This window comes from Cyrtonyx montezumae, unplaced genomic scaffold, assembly GCF_038088225.1.
Source record: "Cyrtonyx montezumae isolate F1298 unplaced genomic scaffold, pur_monq_1.0 scaffold_13, whole genome shotgun sequence".
Lineage (NCBI taxonomy): Eukaryota > Metazoa > Chordata > Aves > Galliformes > Odontophoridae > Cyrtonyx > Cyrtonyx montezumae.
Window position 1 is genome coordinate 8,686,065 of NW_027071859.1, and position 18,387 is coordinate 8,704,451.

At 51.1% G+C, this 18,387-nt stretch overlaps 2 protein-coding genes and 1 non-coding gene across 3 annotated transcripts in view; 2 read left to right on the forward strand and 1 right to left on the reverse strand.

Annotated features, from left to right (window-relative positions):
- Positions 1 to 3,330: 3,330 nt before the first annotated feature.
- Positions 3,331 to 5,968, reverse strand: GDF7 (growth differentiation factor 7). The gene is made up of 2 exons (XM_065731130.1): positions 5,656 to 5,968; positions 3,331 to 4,250 (listed from the first exon to the last, which is right to left on the reverse strand). The coding sequence occupies exons 1-2, from the start codon at positions 5,966 to 5,968 to the stop codon at positions 3,331 to 3,333; spliced, it is 1,233 nt and encodes a 410-aa protein (XP_065587202.1).
- An 8,859-nt stretch (positions 5,969 to 14,827) lies between these two features.
- Positions 14,828 to 14,909, forward strand: TRNAS-AGA (transfer RNA serine (anticodon AGA)). Its single transcript has one exon. It is a non-coding gene; the product is annotated as a tRNA-Ser (tRNA).
- Positions 14,910 to 15,017: 108 nt separating this feature from the next.
- The window catches only part of HS1BP3 (HCLS1 binding protein 3), a 43,080-nt gene continuing 39,710 nt past the window's right edge, over positions 15,018 to 18,387 (forward strand). Inside the window, exons 1-2 of the mRNA XM_065731131.1 lie at positions 15,018 to 15,064; positions 16,929 to 17,094. Coding sequence (XP_065587203.1) covers positions 15,033 to 15,064; positions 16,929 to 17,094 — 198 coding nt within the window. The 5' untranslated portion in view covers positions 15,018 to 15,032. The remainder of the gene's footprint in view (positions 15,065 to 16,928; positions 17,095 to 18,387) is intronic.

An 18,387-nucleotide genomic window follows, 5' to 3' on the forward strand; every position in this document is an offset into this window, starting at 1 on the left:
GCTGAAAAGCTTCCCCATGGAAAAACACCATGGAGAACACTGCCATCTCCAATGTACAAAACGTATCAAAACTGAAAAGCAAGCTCACCAAAGTAAGAATGAACTCTAGAGCGGAGATGATAAGAAAAAATAATCTGCTGAAAAAGCAGCAAAGAATGGCTGAGGTTCATTTGGTGTCATTTCTAGGAACAGATCAAGCTTTGGTTTAAAGGTGTACAATAGTAATGTACTTGAAAATGCTTGGCTGCCCACCCTGGTCGTAGAATCATAGAATCATCTGAGTTGGAAGGGACCTTTAAAGGCCATCCAGCCCAACTCCATCAGGTGCTCAGAGCCCCATCCAATCTGACTTTGAGTGTCTCCAGGGATGGGGCACCCACCACCTCTCTGTGCAACCTCGTCCAGAAGCTGAGCATGGGCCAGGCACCCTTCCTGCACCTTCCCCCACTCTCCTTCCAACACAGCAAATTGAGGACTGCTCTAATAGCAGTACCAGCAGAAGGGAGAGCAGTAGTGCAACCTACACATCCCAAGGCTGTGAAACATCCTCAGAGATGACGGATGGGCTCTTTGGTCAGTCCTCCTCCACATCAGGAAGTCCAGATTTTGGTTATTTCTTGAACGTCCAAGACAACTGCTGATACAGTCTGAATTTCAGAGAGCACTGTGCAATGTGTATGCAGCAAGGCGTTAAAGGAACACTGAGCTTTAGGAGACTGACTGCAGCTGGTTTCATCATGCAATATTCAGCGTGGTGGGTGCACCAGCCTGGTACAGCACATCTCTCTTACCAACCAGAGACCCATTGAAGGACAGGAGGGGCAGAGCTCCCCATGCCTGCGGTTCTGGGGGAAGCTGGCAGGGTGACCACCACTAAACACACACTCCAGGGTTTGTGGGAGAGGCCCGTGCAGCTGCCAGCAGCAGAAGTGGCTGCTTGCTTTGCAAAGGGAGTGTGACCAATAAATCACTGCTGGTGTTCCCCGCTCTCCCCAGCAGCAAGAGCCACGCGAGCAAGATGTGAGCTGAAATCCATATGGTGCGAGCACACCAGAGGCAGCTGGTGCTCAGCTCTGAGCAGAAGGCAGCTCGGGGTTGCCAGACTTTTCCTCACGGGTGTGCCATGCATCAGCAAACAGCCCAGGAGGACAAAACCACTCCATCTGCCCCTGCTTTGGGACCCCAATGGGCAGTGCTCTCCAGGACCTGGTGAGATGGTGCTGGAAGCACAGGCTCTGGTTTTACACAGGTTCCAGGCAGCAGGCTTGGCCTGACCACACACCCTGAGTCCCAGCTCTGTGCTGTCAAAGGCTTTTTGGGTCTGAGCAGCTTTCCCTGCCCCTCAGCCACTGCTGCCCTGCACAGGAGGGGACGGAGGACCGTGTACCAGGTACACGGCCCTTTCCAGATGCTGCTATTTCTAGCCTTGCTGTAATTACATCCTACAGATAAAAATGGTGCTGAAGGACAGACAGATCCTCCAGGAGAATATACTCTGCATGGAAACTGTTTCGGGTTTTTTTTTTTTTTCCTCTCTTTTTTTCCTGGAAAGGCTGTATAAATACTGCAGATTGGGAACCTGTAATTATCCATTCAAATCATTCCGAGTCCACTGAATCCACCTTTGTCTGCTTTCAGCCTCTCGTCTCCTATATATACTGCTCAGAAATCAGCTCAGGCAAGAGAGGGATCAGGAATACCACTTCATGGGATGGCTTCGATGCCTTCAGAGGGTCCTGGGCAGTGATACCCCCAGAGAGCATCCCCTCACCTATCGTAGAATCATAGAATGGTGTAGGTTGGAGGGGGCCTTAAGATTATCTAACTCCAACCTCCTGCCACGGGCAGGGCTGCCACCCACATCAGGCTGCCCAAAGAAGAGCACTCTGCCAAAAAACAGAAGCACCCAATGGGGAGAGAGGCAATTAATTCCCACACGGGCAAATCCACAGGCAGCACGGACGCCAGCAGCAGCTGCTGTGCTCTCCCCAGACCTCCCTGTTTTCCCCACCGTAGTGATCTGGGCTGTGAAGCTGCAGTGACCAAGCAAGAACTTCACTCCCCACTGCACCACCACGGACATGGGTCCACGTCCTGCACGCAGGGGCCTGGGGCCACTTGTGGGGCTGCCAGGAGCTGTATGTATATATGAACACTGAACTGCCCACAAACCTTTACAGAAAATTATTTGGAGGAAAGGAGTAAAAACATGAAAACGTTAAAAATTGTTTCAGCATGAGGAGAGTTATCTGGAGACCATCAGTGATTGAAGCGCCAGGTACATGGAAGCTTGGTGGGCTCAGGAATGCTGTGGTGCCAGCATCCTCCTGCTCTGATTGATGTGTGTGCTACGGGTGTGGGACGAGAGCTGCCAGGGATGTTGGATCAAGTTGGTAGGAATCCTGGAGGTGAGGCTGGGAAGAGGCTGGGATTATCCCAGGGGTACCTCTCTGCTGTGATATGCAGGGTGGGAGCCCTGCTCAGGTCACACTGCCCCATTGGAGGTTGTCTGGCTGAGAGCTGGATGCTCTCTCCTGCCCAAAGAAATGGCCTGGGGCTGGGAGGCTGACTGCTCTCTGTATGGACACCCCTGAGATGGAGGACAAGGAGTTTGATTAAAAAAAAATGTTTTCTGCCAGAAATCGGTCTCCCTAAAAGCAAACTCCTGTAGCTGGTGAGCACTGATATTTATAAGGCAACAGCTTGGACACCAACAGAAAACAAATTATCACAACCAAAGCAATCCCATCCCTGACCTGAGCCACGAAGCTGCAGCTCAGTACCAAAAGCCACCTGACAGCATCGCACAATGGATGCCAGGCTTCTTGGGGTTCAAGGCACAATTTAAGCCCATTTCCTAACATCTCTCAGCCCTCTCAGCTCTGCTCTTCACCAGTGAAATGTCTCTGCCTGAAGGATGTGGGCTCGCTCCCTTTAGGGCAGGCAGGGAGGGATTGCTGCCAAAGGGAGGTGGTGCAGGGCCTGGCCATTTTATAGCCAATATTTGGAAAATAATTTGGAAGAGCAAAGCAGCTCTTCCCTGGGGAGCTTGGGACTCTGCTTCTCCCCAGATGCTCTGAAGAGGTGTCCTTACATGCAGAAAGAAAAGCTCCCACCGCCCCAGCCCGAGGGCGATGCAGAAGGCCCCAAACCATTGAGTAAGGAGCAGAGAGGGTGTCCCCATCCCTGCAGGGCAGCCCCTGGGGGCAGGGGGCTCTTGGAGAGGCACACACCAAAATGTGTACGTATATATATATATATATATTATATATATTTATATATATAAAACGGGGTGTGGTGGGGTGGGGAGGGGAAGTGCTGCAGAAATTGCTACCTGCAGCCGCACGTCTCCACCACCATGTCCTCGTACTGTTTGTACACCACGTTGTTCCCGGAGTCTATGTAGAGGATGCTGATGGGGCTGAGCTTGGAGGGCACGCAGCAGCTTGGGGGGGTGGACTCCGGGTCCATGGAGTTCATCAGGGTCTGGATGATGGCGTGGTTGGTGGGCTCCAGGTGGGAGCGCAGGGGGAAGTCGCAGACCCCCTCGCAGTGGTACGCCTCGTAATCCAGCGGGGCGATGATCCAGTCGTCCCAGCCCAGCTCCTTGAAGTTGACGTGGAGGGGCTTCCTGCTGCAGCGCGTCTTTGCCTTCTTCCCGTGGCCTCTGCCCCCGGAGCGGGCGGCGATGGTGGTCCTCCTCTTCCTCCGCTTGGGGTATGTCTCCCGGCCGGGATCAGGGGGCTCCAGCACGGGGGGGCCGCCCAGCACCTTCATCCTCTCCCGGATCTCCTTGAAGAGGTTCTCCTTCCTCTGTGTGCGGGAGAAGGCGACGAGCAGCGCTCGCTCGTGGGGCTGCGGATGGGGTTTGCCGAATCCCAGCTGCCGGGGGGGGAGGAGGCGGCCCGAGCGATCCGACACCGCCCTCAGCACGAAGCACAGCAGCCTGCCCTGGGGGGGCCTCTCCCCGCGCTCCCGCAGCGCTTCCCAGACGTCAAACACCTCCCATCTGGAGCCTGCATCCAGAGCATCGGCTGCTCTAGAGTCCAGCAGCCGGGGCTCCTCGCCGGCCCGGCCCGAGCAGGTGGAGAGGAGCAGGTGGTGGAAGGTGCCTTCCGGGGACAGGGCCAGGCTGCGGTTTGCAGGGAGGGAGCGTAGGACCCGCAGCTCCGCACCCGTCACCTCCTCGGCCTCGGGCAGGCTGGAGATGTCAAAGAGGTAGCGCTGCTCGGGAGAGGACGGGGAGGCATCTGGGAGGGAGAAAAGGGGGGAAAAAAGGGCAAAAAGAACAACAAAAAACACAAAAAGAACACGCAAAAAAAAAAAAAAAAAGGACAGGAAAAAGGAAGAAAAAAAGAAAAGGGGTGAAAGAGAAAAAAAAGAAAGAAAAAAAAATGAAAGAGGGAAAAAAAGGTACAGTATCAAAACGCAGCCAGCCGAAGCCCGGCGATCGTCACAGGCAGTGAATGGCAGCAATGGGAGAAGGGCTGAGCATCCCAAGGGTGGGACGCAGCCCCAGCGGTGTCACCGGGTGCAGGGACGGGGAGGGAGAGCGGGGAGGGGAGGGATGGCTCCAAGCAAGTGCCCTCCCGCTCCCCGCGTCCCCCCCAGCAAAGGAAAAGGGAAAACCCCATTGTTCCCTGCGGGCACTGGGCGCTGCCTCGGGGTGTCTGACACGGGGCGCTCCCCAGAAGCTGAATCTGTCCCTGTTTTATCGCAGAAACAGCAAATACCCGGAGCTGGGACTCGTAAAGATCACCGAGTCCAACGCCCGCACACAGCCCGAACGCAGACTTGTGCTGCTTCTGGCACCGCTTATATACTAGATGTTAATTTTGCAACAAATAAATAAAAAGAGGCGCTGGATGGGGCGAGAGGAGGGGGAGATGAACGAGGTCTGGGGTTTGGGGTTTGTTCTTTTCCCCCCTCTAATAAGAAACCGGAGCGCAGCACGCTGCAAGCACCGCAGCCGTTCCCGAGCCCCGCGCTCCCCTCGACCCGCAGCCGCGCTCCGGCTGGGAAACAGCCTTTGTTATTATTAATAATAATTATTATTATTAATAATTTTCTTCTAAAGCAAATTTTCAAGTTCCCGCGGGGCCGGATAAGGGGATCCCTTCGCAGAGCTCACCCCCCGCCCTCACCCCGCAGCATCCGTCCCCCGCCCCGTCCCGGCTGCTCTCCCGCGGAACCCGAGCAAAGGACGGGGGCTGCGGGGGGTCCGGGCACAGGGGGAGCCGGGCTGCCCTTCCCTTCGGCTTCTCATTGCATTTCATCTGGGGAGGGCGAAGCGGCGGGGGGCGGGGGGGGGAGGGTGTGATTTAATTGTTTGTTTTCCGCCCCGAAAACTTTTGTCGGGACGACGCGGTGCGTATATATGTGCACGTGGGAAAGAAAGAAAAAGAAAATGCAATAGATCGGTGCGACTGCTCAAATCGGATGCGAAGGGGGGGGGGGGGGGGGGGCACCCAGTGCGGTGCGCGCATCCCTATGGGCACCGCCGCGGGTGGGAGAGGATCGGAGCTCCGTCCCGCGCCCGTTTCCACCGCATCTCCAGCGCTGCCCGTACCCTACAGCCACGCAGTGCCCCGCGGGACTCGCGCGGATCCCCATCTCCCGCGCAGCCCCGTCCCCATCCCCGACGTGCGCACTCACCGCCCCGCAGCCGCTCCACGAAGCCGGTGACGGTGCCGACGGGGCGGGCCGCCGCGCCCCGTCGGGCGGCCAGGCGCTGATAGAGGGCCACCATGTAGCGGTGCGGCACCACCGTGCCGTTGCGGAGCGGCGGGGAGGAGAAGGGGGAGGCGGCGGCCGCGGCGGAGGAGGAGGAGGAGGAGGAGGAGGCGGAGGAAGGCGCGGCTGCCGGGGGTCGCTGGGGAGCGGCGGCGGCTTGCGGCCCGCGGCGGAGGCGGCAGGCACCCAGCAGGCAGAGGCAGAGGGCGGCGGCGACGGCGGCGCGGAGACGCATGGCGGCGGCGCGGGGCTCTGCGCTGTGCTGCTGCCGCCGCCGCTCCCCGCCCGCTTTTGAACATCGTCTTCGCCCGCCGCCGCCGCCGCCGCCGTCGTCGCCGCCGCCGCCGGCCGCCTCCCGCCTCCCGCCGCCGCCCGCGGCGCCCCCTGCCGGCCGCCCGCCCCCCGCCCCGCCCTCGGCCGCAGGTGAAGAGTCGACGCGGTCCCCCCCCCCCCCCACTTTTCCCCCCGACGGCTCGTCGTGCCGCGGGGTCACGCTCGTTGGGCCGTATTTCGGGGACGGGCTTTAATTGTTTCCTTTGGAGCGCTTCCCGGCTCCGTTTCACGCCCCGCACCTCTGTGTCGCGGCCCACGCTCCGGGTGGGGACCTCCAGCCCGCGGGGATGGAGCGGGGCGGGTTGGGGCAGTGGGAGCGGACTCGGAGCGGCCGCGGTAATTCCGCCCCGCGGCGGAACAAAGCCCCGGGCGGGCGCGGGCTGATGTTTTCACCCGCACCAAGGAGGGTTTCCTTGGTAAAATTCAGATGTTTCCTCGGGCCTCGATTAAAATAACAGCGCGGGGTAGTTACCGGGATGTTATTTCAAGTCTCCTAAGTCCCCGCTTATGTCTGTTGCGATTTCTCCGCGAGTACAAAAACAAGTGCTGCGATGATTTATTGGAAGGGATGTAAGTGTTTGGCCAAAACAAACACGGCTTTTTTTTTTTCCTCTCCCCCCCCCCCAAAAAAAAAAAAAAAAACATAAAAACAACAAACTCTTCTCACGAGCATTTATCACTGCAGCTTCTCGCGTTTCTTCCTGCTGTCGTCCTACAGGTGCTCGGTCAGCCCGTGGGTTCCTAACGCCAACTGACATCGCCATCTCATGGAGGCTGAGTGCTTGGAGCAACTCTTCTCCCATCCTGCCCCAATCCCACCTCCACCAACGGCACCATGGAATCACGGAGTGCCCTGGGTTGGAAGAGACCTTAAAGATCCCCCAGCCCCAACCTCCTGCCGTGAGCTGGTCGCCCCTCCAGATCAGGCTGTGCAGGGCTCCACCCGACCTGGCCTTGAATGCCTCCAGGGATGGGGCACCCACAGCTGCTTTGGGTAGCTCTGCCAGTGCCTCAGCACAGTCCGAGTAAAGAATTGCCCAATGGGGTATGCCCTGTGTGGGGCTCCCCGCTTCCCAAGTGCCCTCTCCCCAATGGGAAGGAAGTGAACGGGTCAGGGAAGGATGTAATGAGCTTCAGAAGTCCATCTGTGAACTTCTGGGCTCGGGGCAATGGCACTGGAGCCTCCTCCCTGGATTCCTCCGGAGCAGACAATTTCACAGGGAATGGTGAATGGTGTAAAAATGGTGTCAGTGGAGGCACACATTCGTTCAAGGTCAGGCAGGACAGGGCTCAGAGCAACCTGATGGAGCTGCAGGTGTCCCTGTCCACTGCAGGGGAGTTGGACCTGATGGCTTTTAAAGGTCCCTTCCAACTCCAAGAGGTCCTTTCCAATGATTCCATACATGAGAACCCCAGGCTCGTCCAAATTCAGGGCTCTCAGGACTGCTCTTGCATTTTTTTCAGTCTATCTGCTAAAAATTAATATGATATGGACACAACAGAGCACCTGAGTTCTCTCTTTCTCCAGTTTTCCAGCCCCAGCACCGCACGGTGCCACGTGCCCTGGGGCTGAGAGAGTTCTCTATCTGAAGACACAAACGTGGACATGCACGTGGCCATAAAACCCCAAGCGATGCACCACACAGCAGGCACACTGTGCCCTCATCAGCACATGGCTCCATGGGCACATGTTCACACAGCAAATCCTGCCTGGCTGTGCAATCCCACAGCCCATCCTCTCCACTGCCCAGCATCTATAGAGGTGCCAGAGTTTCACTTCTGTTCTCCATTGCAGCTCTGTCCAAACCCTTATGGGCTTTCTTGGACTCTCAACGGTCCATCCCAGCCGCCCTGCAGGAGCTGCCCCAGCTCCTGCCCCTTCCCTCCTGGAGCACACACTCTGCTCTCCCAACGCAAACCCTTCTGTGCATAACTCCATGCTGGCAAAGATCCACCTTCTACCAGCCCCCTTCCAAAACCAAATTAGCACGCGGCTGCGGCAGCAGAAATTGGAGAGGAAAGGCTGTAGTTTTATTTTACAACTCAATTAGCAAGTTTATACAGAAAAAACAACCCATATAACCACGGGAGATTTTATGTCCATTTGACTTCACCAGCAAGGAGACTTGTTCCTCTCAAGAGCACTCCCTGTTGCCCATGGTGGCTCACCACCAGCATGGTGAGACTGCCTCCAGCTCCATCCCCTGCTCTCTCTCTCCTTACTCCTACAGATCCTCCTGGTAACTCCAGCACGAACTTAGAAACAAAGCTCCGAGATGTCCCATCGTTATAGGTTGGATATTTTGGAAAATTTCTTCTCCAAAGGCGTAGTGAGGCACTGACACAGGCTGCCCAGAGGGATGGTGGAGTCCCTGTCCCTGCAGTTGTTCAGGAACCATGGAGATGTGGCACTGAGGGACATGGTTAGTGGGCATGGTGGGGAGGGGTGGATGGTTGGACCAGGTGACCTTAGTGGCCTTTTTCAACCTTAAGGATTCTATGATTCTATATCTATATCCAGAAGTCTGCCAGAACCTAAGATGAAGCTAAAGGGCCACATCTGCCTCTATGTTTCTCCAAGAACCTGTCTCCAGTATGAGAGAGAACATAGAGAACTTGTCTCTAGTATGTTATGAAGCCAACACTTGTGTACCAGGGATCACCAGAGTCTCTCCACAACACTGTTCTGTATGGATTTTTGGAAGGAAGAGTACCTATGCATATGGAGCACATCCCCAGCTGTTTCTACAGAGGGCTGTAGAAACTCTCCTGCCATCCTTTTTTTCCCCTGTGGGCAAGGTGCCAGCCTGGGACTCACCTGGAACAGAGGACACACCCTACAGACACTCCTCACCATGGGGAAGATGGAGTTATTCGTCATAACCAGGACCAAGCACCTCACCAGGTCCCAAAGGAGGAATCTGAGGCAGAAAAGAGATCCTCAAGGAATGACCATGAACCCAGTGCCATAGTTCCCAGAGCCCTTTTGTCTCCGTAGCTGTTCACCTTCGCCTTCATCAGAACTGCTTGACGGAACAAAACTGAACTGTGGTGACAAACTTCCCCCAGGTCTCAGAGCTGGGGCGTTTGTGGCTGTTTCCATCAGCCAAACCAGTGAGGCTCCACCACATTTTCAAGTCTTGGCACGTTTGCATTGGTCACGATGTGTAATGCTTGTGGTTATTTGGAAGAATATGTTCCCATGTGGTGACCACACAAGAAGCCTCCTGGGGCTTCGCTTAGCAAACGTTCAGTGAGATGGCAACGAGTGACAGCGGGGCAGCCCAGCAAGTAACCAAGCAACAGAATCCTTTTCTTTCCAAACCTTATTGTAGAATCACAGAGTCACTAGGGTTGGAAAAGACCTCTAGGATCATCCAGTCCAACTGTCAACCTGCCACCACCATGCCCACTAACCATGTCCCTAGCAAGTCTTTCCAAAACTTACTGAATCTGAAGCCAAGCTGATTTTTTTTCTGATTGTCTACACAGGTAAGACAAATTAAGGCACAGAGTCAATGCGGGCAACATCAAATGGATCCGAAGTCCTGTAGGCTGTTTTCCCTTAGGCCCAGAGAGCTTGCTTTGCTGTGAGTTGAATGTCCACCACTTTTTACTTGGCCACTATGCTCTAGCTAAGGGCCAGGAGATTCAGAGAAACACTGCCAAGAGCTCAGCCACCCCTGGAAAACAAAAGCCCTTCAGTAGACCTTTCTTCTCTTTTGGAAAGGGAGCAAGGCTTCCAGAAGTGGTTCCTACAGTGCTAACCAAGGAACCCAGCTGAGAGCCCTGGGAAGGAGATTTTTTCCCTTTAGGTTATCTTCCCATCCTTTGGTATTGTTTACCAAAACACGAGTTTTGATCTCATATTTAATCCAACGCTCTTATTTCCAGCTATAAATCAGCCCAATGGAGCTACATCAGCTGAAGTCCCTAAGGTCAACCCAATAACTCTCTATATGGCAGGGATCTGGCAAAGCAAGTCTGTCCCTGAAAGCAGGGGATATTCTCTCCTTGTTGGGAATATCCCTGTGGGCAGGAATCAACAGGTGGATCCATCCCTCCTAAGCACAGCTATCAGTGTGAGGTACTTGCTGGGAGGTGGGAGCTTTGGTTCCTTACCGGTCACCCTGGGAACACGGGTGAGATGTGGGGGGCAGCTGGGGCGTACAGGGGGCACGCAGTCATGTCACCCGCTGCTCTAGGGGAGCTTCATCTGCTGCTAGGCGGACCGAGCACCATCACCAAGCCGGGAGCATCGGGAAGGGTCCGGCTTGAAGCGGGGCTAACTCCCGGGGCAGGAGCACCATCTCCTGGTGAAAGGATTTATAGCAGCAAACCTTTGTGCAAGGGGGAGCGTGGAAGGCACCAGCAGGCTGCAGCTGATAGAGGGAGAAGAAATCCTTGAGCAGCACACTGCTGATGATGAATCACATCTGCAGTGTATTGGGAGTTCTGTCATTCTTGCGTTAATCCCGTACATTAAATAAAAAACATGGCACTTGTGGCTTCTTGCTCTGCAACCTGAATGGAAATGCAGTGGGAAATGATTTGATGTGACTGTATGAGATGAACTGATGGCCTGGAGGGCAGAGAGCAGTTTGCTAACCAGCACTTTGCTTTTAGAACAAGGAGGTGCGAAATTCTGCCTGTATCCCTTCTGTAGTGCCTCACTCTACAGCACAAATAAAGCCTGAGCTGATGGCTTTAATAAGAGCCAAAGACACAAAGAGACTTAAGGGTCTTCCAGGGCTTTGATGATGTAGTGATGTGGAAACTGCAAGTGCAATCATGCTCTAAATCTTCTCAACAGTTCTTCCTCTGTACGGCGAGGGCTGTACTGTGTGCATAAGGCAGGCTGTAAATGTAAAGGCTGTTATACCACCCAGTGAGCTCTCCAGGTGGACCTGATTGTGGAAGCAGAACTAGCACCCTGGGCTACGTCTATACAAGCAAATTAAATGTTGGACCATTCTTTGGCACCAGGGTGAATTGGTATGGACAAGCCCATGTCCATATGACTGAGCTCCCCTATGCTCCAGGGCTGCTGACCAGAGTGCTGGATGGGAATGGTCCCTGGCTTGTATTAACAACTGGATTGCCCCAGCAACTGCTCAGCATAGTTCTAGGCTGAAAATCATATAATCATCAAGGTTAAAAAATACTTCTAAGGTCATCCAGTCCAACCGTCCACCTATCATCAATATTTCCCACTGAACCATGTCCCTCAGTACAACATCTAAACACTTCTTGAACACCTCCAGGGACGGTGACTGCACCACCTCCCTGGGCAGCCTGTTCCAGTTCTCACGGAGAAGTATTTCCTAATGTCTAGCCTGAATCTCCCCTGGCACAACTTGAAGCCATGAAAACACATCAAGAATCCTTTTAATAAAGTCGTTGGACTGATAGCAGAGTCAGTCCTTGCTCCCAGGCACTGTTTGATTTACTCATGTAAATGGTGCTCTAGAGGTGCTGGAGACCAAGGCAAATTAGCTGACGGGCTTCTGTGTTGAAAACCCAGATCATTCCTGCCTATGTACAGCCTTGTCTTCATTCTTTCAAAGCCTTGTTCCAGCAAGGTTGTAGTGATTTTTAAGTATACAATAACTAAAGGCTTGTCTTTTGATGAAAGAGGTCCAGTCAGGATCTTCATAAAAGGAGTCATTTCCACACAGACACTGAACAACTAGAGTAAGCATCAAAGCCAAGCAGACCTTGGGCTCTTGTTTATCTCCAACCAAATATATGAACATGGCCATAAATACGATTCTATGATAAACACCTCCAGAGCTTACCTGGTGGGAGTGGTGGAAACCAAGGTAAACAAGAGCTTAGGTTAAGCGTGGTGAAGAATTACATGAAAAACATGGCCACATTTTTGGGAGTCTAGCTGCAAATGCATGTTACTGACTAGTCTTCGCCTTTCCTTGGGTTGGGGAAATACGCCTTTCATTGCCCATAGAAAAAGTCAGCTACCCCAATCTGTCATTGAAAGAAAAAAAGGGAAAGGAGGGAGGGAGGGAGGGAGGGAGAGAGGGAGGGAGGCAGGAAGGGAGGAAGGGGGGAAGGAAGGGAAAAAGTCTGCAGTTTCTACCTACTATAGATGAGTTTTGGAATAATACTGACTTTTTTATTATTGCATGGTTTATTTTATTATTATTTTATTATTACTTTTTTTTTTTAATTGAGGCAAACCAGAAAATCTCATCTTTTCTTTGCAGCTATGATTTTGGTCTCCCAGACTTCAGAGACAGGGAATTTTAATTCCAGGGCTACAGCAGTGCAAGAGCCAGGTTATCTTTCATCAGGGATTACCTATGGTTTCTACTAGATTATTCCTGACATGTGGCTCATCGTATTACAGGTTAACTGTTTAAAGGAGAGAAAAGCATGAGGTATAATGAAGAACAGCAATATAACTCTCCTCCCTTCTTCCCAGAATAAATCGATCCCAAATTTAGGAGGTGCGTAGATTGAAAGGCTGGCTTGACAGGCTATCAGCAGCCTTACCACATCATATAACAACAGTGGACTTTAAATCTAGCATTTTGGCTACCTTTGAAACTCACACAGCACTCTGGTCTTAATATAAAATCTCCTGGTGGTTCGTGTCTGCGTTCTGTAATTGTCATCTGCAAACCAACAGCGGCAGAAACGATAAAGTGACTGATCATCTCACTGGAATCCTATTACTCCAGTACAGTAATTAAATGATATTGTATTTCTCCCAATATGATCTAGGCTGAAAAAGGTTCCATTTCAGCTTTTAAAATGTGTTTTCATAGCCAGTTTATTTTGCATGTAAGTATGTTCCCCTGTCCTTTGCTTCCCTCCAGCCCTTCCATTTTATTTACTATACCCTATGCAGGGCTCTGATTTCTCCACATCCATGATTACAAGCAGAGCATTTTGCCAGGGATCCAAAATTTGGGTGATAATTCCCATGAGTCTTATAAATTCTTTGCTGCTGGTCGGTTAGCTCGGGGGAGATGAAAAGAAAACCTGAGAGCTGCCAAAAATCACACCCAGCCAGGGCTGTGGTCCCGGCCAGAAGACAGATATGACTCTGAGACGGGTTTCAGACGTGAGTCCCAAAGGGTGAGACACAGCAGTGGATGGCAGTTAGCATCAGCAGCCTGTCCTGGTTTATTGGTTTGATTTGAGTGCTCTCTAGTGGACAGAAGAATTAATCCAGAAACAAACAACGCTCACCCTCCCTGAGCTGACCTGGCTGGCTGTGGCATGGCGTTTGCAATATCCACGGGCTTGTGCTGAACGTCTTCTTGAGGATCTTCTTGACTTTCTTTCTTCCATGGGACATTCTTGTTGAAGGAAACACACACGGGAGCTTTGCTGGCTTGTGCAGCAAGCAAGTGGGAGGGCAAACAGGTATGAAGACTGGAGAGTAGAAACAATTTCAGGTCCCTGTGAGGGATTTAGTGAAAAGTTTGGGAAAATGATGATACCAATTCATTCACCAGCCCCCACTGTATTACTGGAACAAGTGTTAAAAAGGTATCCCAAAATCACGAGATTTATAAGGGTAATGTTATTTAATTGGCATTGCCTATGTTAAGTGTCAGAGTTCTAAGATCTGAAAATAACTAATCACATTTCCCCCTTATTTTTGTGACCTAGTAATGGCCAAAGTACTTTTGATGATGATGGTGAAACTGGAATGGCCACTTTAGTGATGAAGCTGCTACACCAACTATTGGTGTTATGAGCATCTCTCCTTAACTCTTTAAAATCTGCCTTTTCCATTACACTTGTGTTGTGGAGAGCTCTTAATGGAGATTTTCAGAATAAAACCAAATTTCATCATGAGCTCCTCCTTATGAATGCTCATACATCTTCAACACAAATGAAGTTCCTTTATCCATTTACTGAACTTAATTACTTGTCTCCTGTTCATTTTTCTTCACTTTTTAGAGGTCACTGACTGAAATCGTACTGGCCTCCTTTTCTCTGAGAACTTTCTTCAGTTTGGAGCTGTCACAGAAACACAGAATCATTAAGGTTAGAAAAGACTTCATCTAGTCCAGTCCTAGTTCATCTAGTCCAATTGTCCATCTGCCATCAAAGTTGCCCACTGAACCACATGCCTAAGCACTCCATCTACCCTTTCTTTAAGCACCTCAAGGTTTGGTGACTCCACCACCACCCTGGGCAGCCTTTTTTTACAATAAGCCATGGGCACAAAGTGGAATACAGTCGGGTTCTGGGCACCCTTGCTCTGGGTGTCCCTTCTTGAAAAGGAGTTGGGGCAGATGGACTCAGGGGACCCTGACAGCCTGTGCCACTCTGTGATTCCATGAAGTCATGCTCCAAACTCTGAGATGTTGCTTCTGGTCAAGGAAAGATAGTTGTTCGGCTCCAGCAGACAGCTCAATCTGCATCATACAGTTTGCTTCTGTCAATTTGAGTTTTGTACAATTTTTATTTTTCCCGATTCTGTGATGCTTTCGATGGCGTAGGCCGTGCAGTTCATCGCATCCCTGACTCCTGGTGTCTGCGTCCTGGATGAAACTCTAATCTTCCCCTGGTTGCTGCTCCTCAATCCGGACACCCAGAGGAGGTTTGGTTTCCATTTCTCCTTTAACACGACACAAAGCTGGGAGGAGTGGCTGGCACACCTGAAGTCTGTGCTGCCAGACAGCGAGACGCGGAGAAGTGGATGGTTAAGAAGAAATGTAGGGCACTGTACGCAGGGAGATAAATTACTGGAGTTTTCCCGCCGACTTCTTCAGACATCTATGTAGTCGTGGCCGAGTGGTTAAGGCGATGGACTAGAAATCCATTGGGGTCTCCCCGCGCAGGTTCGAATCCTGCCGACTACGGCGCGTGCCGCCCTTTTCTTCCCCGCGCTCCTTTTGCACCGCGTCCGGCCCGCGGGGGGGGAGGCGGGATCCCGTGACGGCCTCAGCTCCCGGGGCGGGCCGGAAGGAGCCCGCTCGTCCGCCATGCAGCGCAGCGCGGTGCTGGTCAGCAGCAGGTAGCGGCCGGGCGGGGGGCGGCGGGCGGGCGCGGTTCCGCGGGGCGCTTGGGGCCGCTGCTGTCCCGCGCGGTGCTGAGCTGTGGGACGTGCGATTCACGGCGGCGGAGCTAACGCAGAGCTCCAGCCGCCAGCGTTGGAGGCGGGAGCGTAACTTTACAGCTCCGGGTCTAGGCTTAAATAAAGAGCCGGCTTCCTTGTTGGTTTCTTTTTTAAAACTCCTGGTGTTGAAAAACGCTGTGCTTGAGATGGAAAAAAAAAAAGAAAGAAAAAAGGAAAAAGGAAAAAAAAAAAAAAAAGATTAGCGAGGCTTTGTGGGATTTGTGGATGCTTCAGTTCGAATAGCGACAACTGTGACAGTATGCAACGTAGTACAACTGGAGGCTCCTTACTTTGAAACCAAGGTGTCCCAGGAGTCAGCGTGCTTTGGATGTTGCCTCGTACCTCAGCCTCCCTGCTGAACTCTGTTGGTTTAGAATCATCATTGTATTTAAAAAAATAAGCATTAAGCAAGTAAATAAAAATGTGTCTGTTTCCTGTGCAGCCTGGTCCAGGGAGCTGCTTCGGCAGTGGGGTTGGACTCAGTGATCTGCAGGGGTCCCTTCAGCCCCTATAGTTCTGTGATTCGCTTCCCCTCTAATCGCTTTCCATTGCAGTCATTTTAGCGGGGACTTCTAACAGCTTTGAAGTCAAAAGCCTGACTCTAGATGGGTCCTTACCGACTTCATGATGTTTGTAGTACTCTTCAATGCAGTGACTTCTACAATGAAGTTTTCACTGCAGTACGTGGTTGATGTTTGAAGATAAATAAGGCTATTCAGAAGTGTTGGCTTAATGCTGTTCCGTTGTGGTTGTTGGTTTCTTTTTTTGGGTTTTTTTTTTCTTGCTGTTTTTTTCCTGAAAAGCAGGTTAATTTATCATTCATCCTCCATCTGTGGCTGTGTTAACAGAAGTCACTCACTCCTGAGTATTTGCTGTCATTACTGCCCTCACAACTTTTGAGTAACGCATCTGTAAAGCATTTCCTGTACTGGCATATATAGTCAAAATAAAATGAAACAACCATAAAAATGCAAGAGCAGGACATGGCTTGCAAAAAGGACTAGGTAAAAAATTGGGCCTGTGCTCTTCTTTGTTGCTGTTGGCTTTGTAGAGAACTCTTGAGATGATCTCTTTAAAAAGCTTCTTCAGTTTTGCATTGAAGAATCAGAGGTTGCCTTCCTGGAAAACTAGAGTTTCAAAGGCACCTGCCAAGTTTTGACAGATCATGTCAAGACCAGAAGGCAGCTCAGAGGGACCATAGATGTCTTCAACTTGCTCAGGGGACCTGAAATACCCAGATTTAAGGACTTTCCCAATAGGTGTTTCATTTTCTTCAAGAAGCTCCATGAGAGGAAACAGCATGGCTGGCCCAGCAATCTGCTCCAACATCTCTTAGTATTTCAAGCTTTAATCTTGTACCCTGGGTGGCTTTTACAGACATAAAGTTGTCCCTGCATCCAGGCAAGTTCCTTCTTTCAGTTCTTGTTTCTGCCCTTCTTGGAAATGTCAAAGACAAAGGGGAGGTGGGTAGGGCTTGGCATGAATTATGACCAGAACAATGGGAGATCACAGCATCTTCTCGTCTGTCCTGCAGGGTAGAGCAGCATTAGCTGGGACTATAATATTCAAAACCAGTACGTATTATTCCATATTGTGATAGGTGCTATCTGTGCAACTTGGTATTGCTGCGGTGTAGGGTCTGTTCTGCACCCTGTTGAAATGTGAGTACTGATTTTCTGGAGCTGTGAATTGGATCCTGAGAGAGGGATATTTAAAAGTGTGTGTGCCGGTGCCTGAGCTCTGTGTGTATTTTCCTTCCTAGGCAAATTCAGAATGCACACACTGGGCTGGATTTATCAGTGCCGGAATACCAGGAGGTCCGTGGGAAGATGATGTCTGGCCACGTGGAGTATCACATTGTCGTCGTGACCCGACTGGCTGCCTTCAAATCAGCAAAGCACAAACCTGAGGATGTTGTTCAGTTTATGGTAAATGTTTGGTTGGTGCCATGTTAGCAATCATTTTTTTTCTTTCGTAGTCAGCTTTGCTTATTTTGGTTCTGATGTAGCAGATACTTTTGCATGCTGTAACTATCTGCACTTTTCAAGTGTTTTGGTGGTAACTGTGTTGTTAAGAATGACATGTGGTTACCTGGTAGACCTTTAGCCTTAGTATAACTCACGCTCAGTGAGTCATAGCTGGTAAATGGATTTGTGCACAGTCTGAATTGCAGATAAAGAAACATCTGTCAATGCTCTGAAAAAGTCTGTGGTGAGTAGCAAATCTCTGACATTTGTTGCACTCCTTAAGTGATAGACTATGGTAAAGTGCTGGCAAAAGAGACTGTTTTCTTTTCCCCTCTCATTCCAGGGGGAAACGAGTGGTTCTCTCTCTTGCAGTGCTTTCTTTGTGCCAGTGGCAGTTGTCATGTGGCCATTCTGTAGTGACAGCTGAGGAGTCATCCTGGCTAAAAATGGTGTTTGGGTGTTTCTTGCTTAGTACTAACTGACACCTGTTTCTTGAGCCTCTGTGTTGCACAGCACTCATCAGCCATCCCTGTAGGACAGGGGAAGGGCTAGACAGGGGCCGATGAGAGAAGGGGATGTGGGATTGCTATTTTTCTGCTGTAATGCCTTCTTGTTATGCACTGTTTCCATGCAGCTCTGTGAAAGGAGGAACCTGACTAAACTCATGGTTTTAAACTGGTTATTGTTATCTGACACTGCGCTTCACTTAGAAAAAGGAGTTGAAATCAGCTCTTCTACGCTGAGGAGAAGCAGACTTCCTACTGTGCTCCCCCTGCTTACTGAGGTTATCCACTCCCAAGTCTGTTCTCTCTGAGTAAGGGAATTTTCCACACTCAGCTGTTCTTCTCAAGTGAAGTGAACCTTTCTGATTTTTTCTCAGGTCTGACCTCCTGACATTTTGTTCTTTATGAAGAAGAAAACTGTGGCGTAGCCTGATGGGAGTAACATTTGTCTCATCTTTTTTTTTTTTTTTCAGCTGACTGAGTCTGATATATTATATAGTTTGGTATATGAAAGTAATTTAAAACTCTGAGCTGGGTGGTTGGAGAATGGATGCTTTGCATCGATTCATTCCAACGAGTCTTCTGCGTGTATTACTGGAAGGAGCGAAGGGATTCACCTGTCCTAATTTATCTCTCTAGAGATTTTATATCTAGATATTTTAATCTGAGTCTGCCACTGCTTTTGTGGTCAGTGAGAAGAAGGGGAATGGGGTGACTCATCCTCTGGAAATGCCTCTATGCTTTGACTGTA